Below are 2,274 nucleotides of genomic sequence, written 5' to 3'. Positions count from 1 at the left end.
ATAAGTTTATGCACGCATGACAACATGCTAGAAACCTTATCGATCAGGACATTCTCTATTTCTACAATATTTCACTTATAACTAAGGAAGGAAACGACGGATTGCCATTTGCCACCCCCATTATTGATAGCTAGATTACCGATCGATCGAGCTAGCTTAATTTCATAGTCTAAATTAATGGACTATATATATATATATATGCTAATTAATTAACAATTGTTAATTTATCACCCTACAATTCCTCCTAATCTCCTCTCCACCTACGATGCTGCTCATCTTGATCATAGAGGCCGCAAAGGCCTTTCTAAAAGCTTCCGGCGAGCTGGCAAACTTGGAAACCAACTCCTTGGTTTTTGGAGTACTGAGCAGGGCATGGTCGGAAGAGAACAGGCCCTTCCCTTGGAGGACCAACTTGTAGTACGTGTTGTTGAATGTATTTGCCGGAGGAACCATTTGGGTAACCGGATTCCCACTGTTTATCGGACAAATACCCCTTAAGCTTTGTGCAAATGATGGTTGCATTGATGGGTCGATGTCGTGCGTGGCATTGAATTTGCGGATTCTGTTTTCGAAGGAAGAACAGTGGGAAACCCCTATAGTATGCGATCCTATATATATATATATACATATAATGTCAACTTTTCTTGACATGAGAGAACATGTAATAATATGATAATGGCTGTTGGGATATTTATATATATATACCTGAAAGAGCCACTACATCTTCAATGGACAAACCTCTTTGAGCGAAGCTTTGTTGCAGTTGAGATATGTTGAAGAAAGGAGCTGGCAGTGTGTTTGTGTCACTAGCCTTTGATGCTCTCCCATCTTTTCTTCCTTTGGGTACATCCCAAGTCGGACCTCCAGACTACAATTGTTCAATTCAAGTATATTTTATCCAACACATCAAAAAGTGCAAAAGAATAAGCTGTAGGTTACAGAAGAGCAGGGACGGAACGACACGCATACAAAGGTGGCCATAGTCCAAAAATTTCAAGTTTTAATACACTTTACATTTGTGTTGTGTGACTGTGTGATATTTATCTCTGATAAGTTTTAATACATTTTATATTCATGCATTAAATTGAAAATTGAATTATATTAAAAAAAATAATATATATATTTTGTTTTTATTTTCTTAACATGCAATGAATGAATACTAATTTTATTTTGTTTATATTAGTTTAGTGTTTAATTTTAATATATTTTTCATCAGGTATTTGGTCTCCTATTTAAATATATTTTTAATTCATACTTTGGCCCGTGTCGATCAAAATTCCTAGTTCCGTCCTTGCAGAAGAGGTTTTGCATGTTAACTTACTAGAACAACGGCATCCCTTGTGGCAAGAGCCAAAATATCAGCACATGAGACCACGCCAGGGCACGAAGCTTCTACTGCTTTCTTTGCACTGTCAATGACAAAAAATGCATGCAAGGAATTAACATTAGCTATTCCCGCTTTTTCTGCTTTGTTGTTCCCTTTTGAGTCTAGCAACACGGAGGCATCACAGCCCTGAAAATACAATATATAGTATAAGTTAAAGATATATATATGTTTTCCCAAGAAACAAACAACTTTGGTTACGTACGTGGTGCATGAAATGTAATGTTTATTGGTACGTACCCTGATAAAGCAGTCATGGAAATGCATCCGGAGTAGACCTGCTGGAACTGTTCTGTTTGCCGACACTGCGCTCTTGACAATATTTGAAATGATTGATTCGGCACGGGGGCAGGTTTTGTCATAGTAAGTAAAGTTTAGTGAACTCCCTGGAGAAAATGCTGAGAATATGAGAATTAGTGAGCTCAAGATTGCAACAATGGATTCCATAATTATATAATTTCTTAATTAGCTCTCTTTAGCTTCAGTAAGCATCCATGGACACTAAATAAGAATTATAGAGAGAAAGAGATGATATATATTGACAGAAGTGTCGTGGACGAGAGAGTTTCATGGAGAATTACTGAGCCACGAAATTCCTTGTTGAAATTGACCACGCTGCTTCACCTGAGACCGGGTCGTTTGCTTTATATACAAAATCCAAACACCATCCATCAGTTCTCCCCTATGCCCATCAATTGTACCACACTACCACGTGTTCCTCCCTCTCAGCCAAAGAATTCTCCACGTAGCTAGCGTCCATCTTCTTCTCATGAACCGGTGAAGAAATCACACACGGTTGACAAAACAAATTGATCGACAGGAGAAAAGGGAAAGATTCTGCTAGACCATTTGGGATCAAAACTGAAATTTAAGTAGAAAAACATAAAATA

General features: G+C 37.8%; 1 protein-coding gene across 1 annotated transcript; it reads right to left on the bottom strand.

The window, feature by feature from the left end:
* On the bottom strand, positions 1-1,831 carry LOC132172430 (peroxidase 64-like). The gene is made up of 4 exons (XM_059583929.1): positions 1,625-1,831; positions 1,322-1,513; positions 706-868; positions 1-608 (listed from the first exon to the last, which is right to left on the bottom strand). The coding sequence occupies exons 1-4, from the start codon at positions 1,829-1,831 to the stop codon at positions 220-222; spliced, it is 951 nt and encodes a 316-aa protein (XP_059439912.1). The 3' UTR covers positions 1-219.
* Positions 1,832-2,274: the final 443 nt, after the last annotated feature.

Source organism: Corylus avellana, chromosome ca2 (genome assembly GCF_901000735.1).
Source record: "Corylus avellana chromosome ca2, CavTom2PMs-1.0".
Lineage (NCBI taxonomy): Eukaryota > Viridiplantae > Streptophyta > Magnoliopsida > Fagales > Betulaceae > Corylus > Corylus avellana.
Note: the sequence above shows the minus strand (reverse complement) of the source record. Positions and strands in the feature narration are given on the sequence as shown.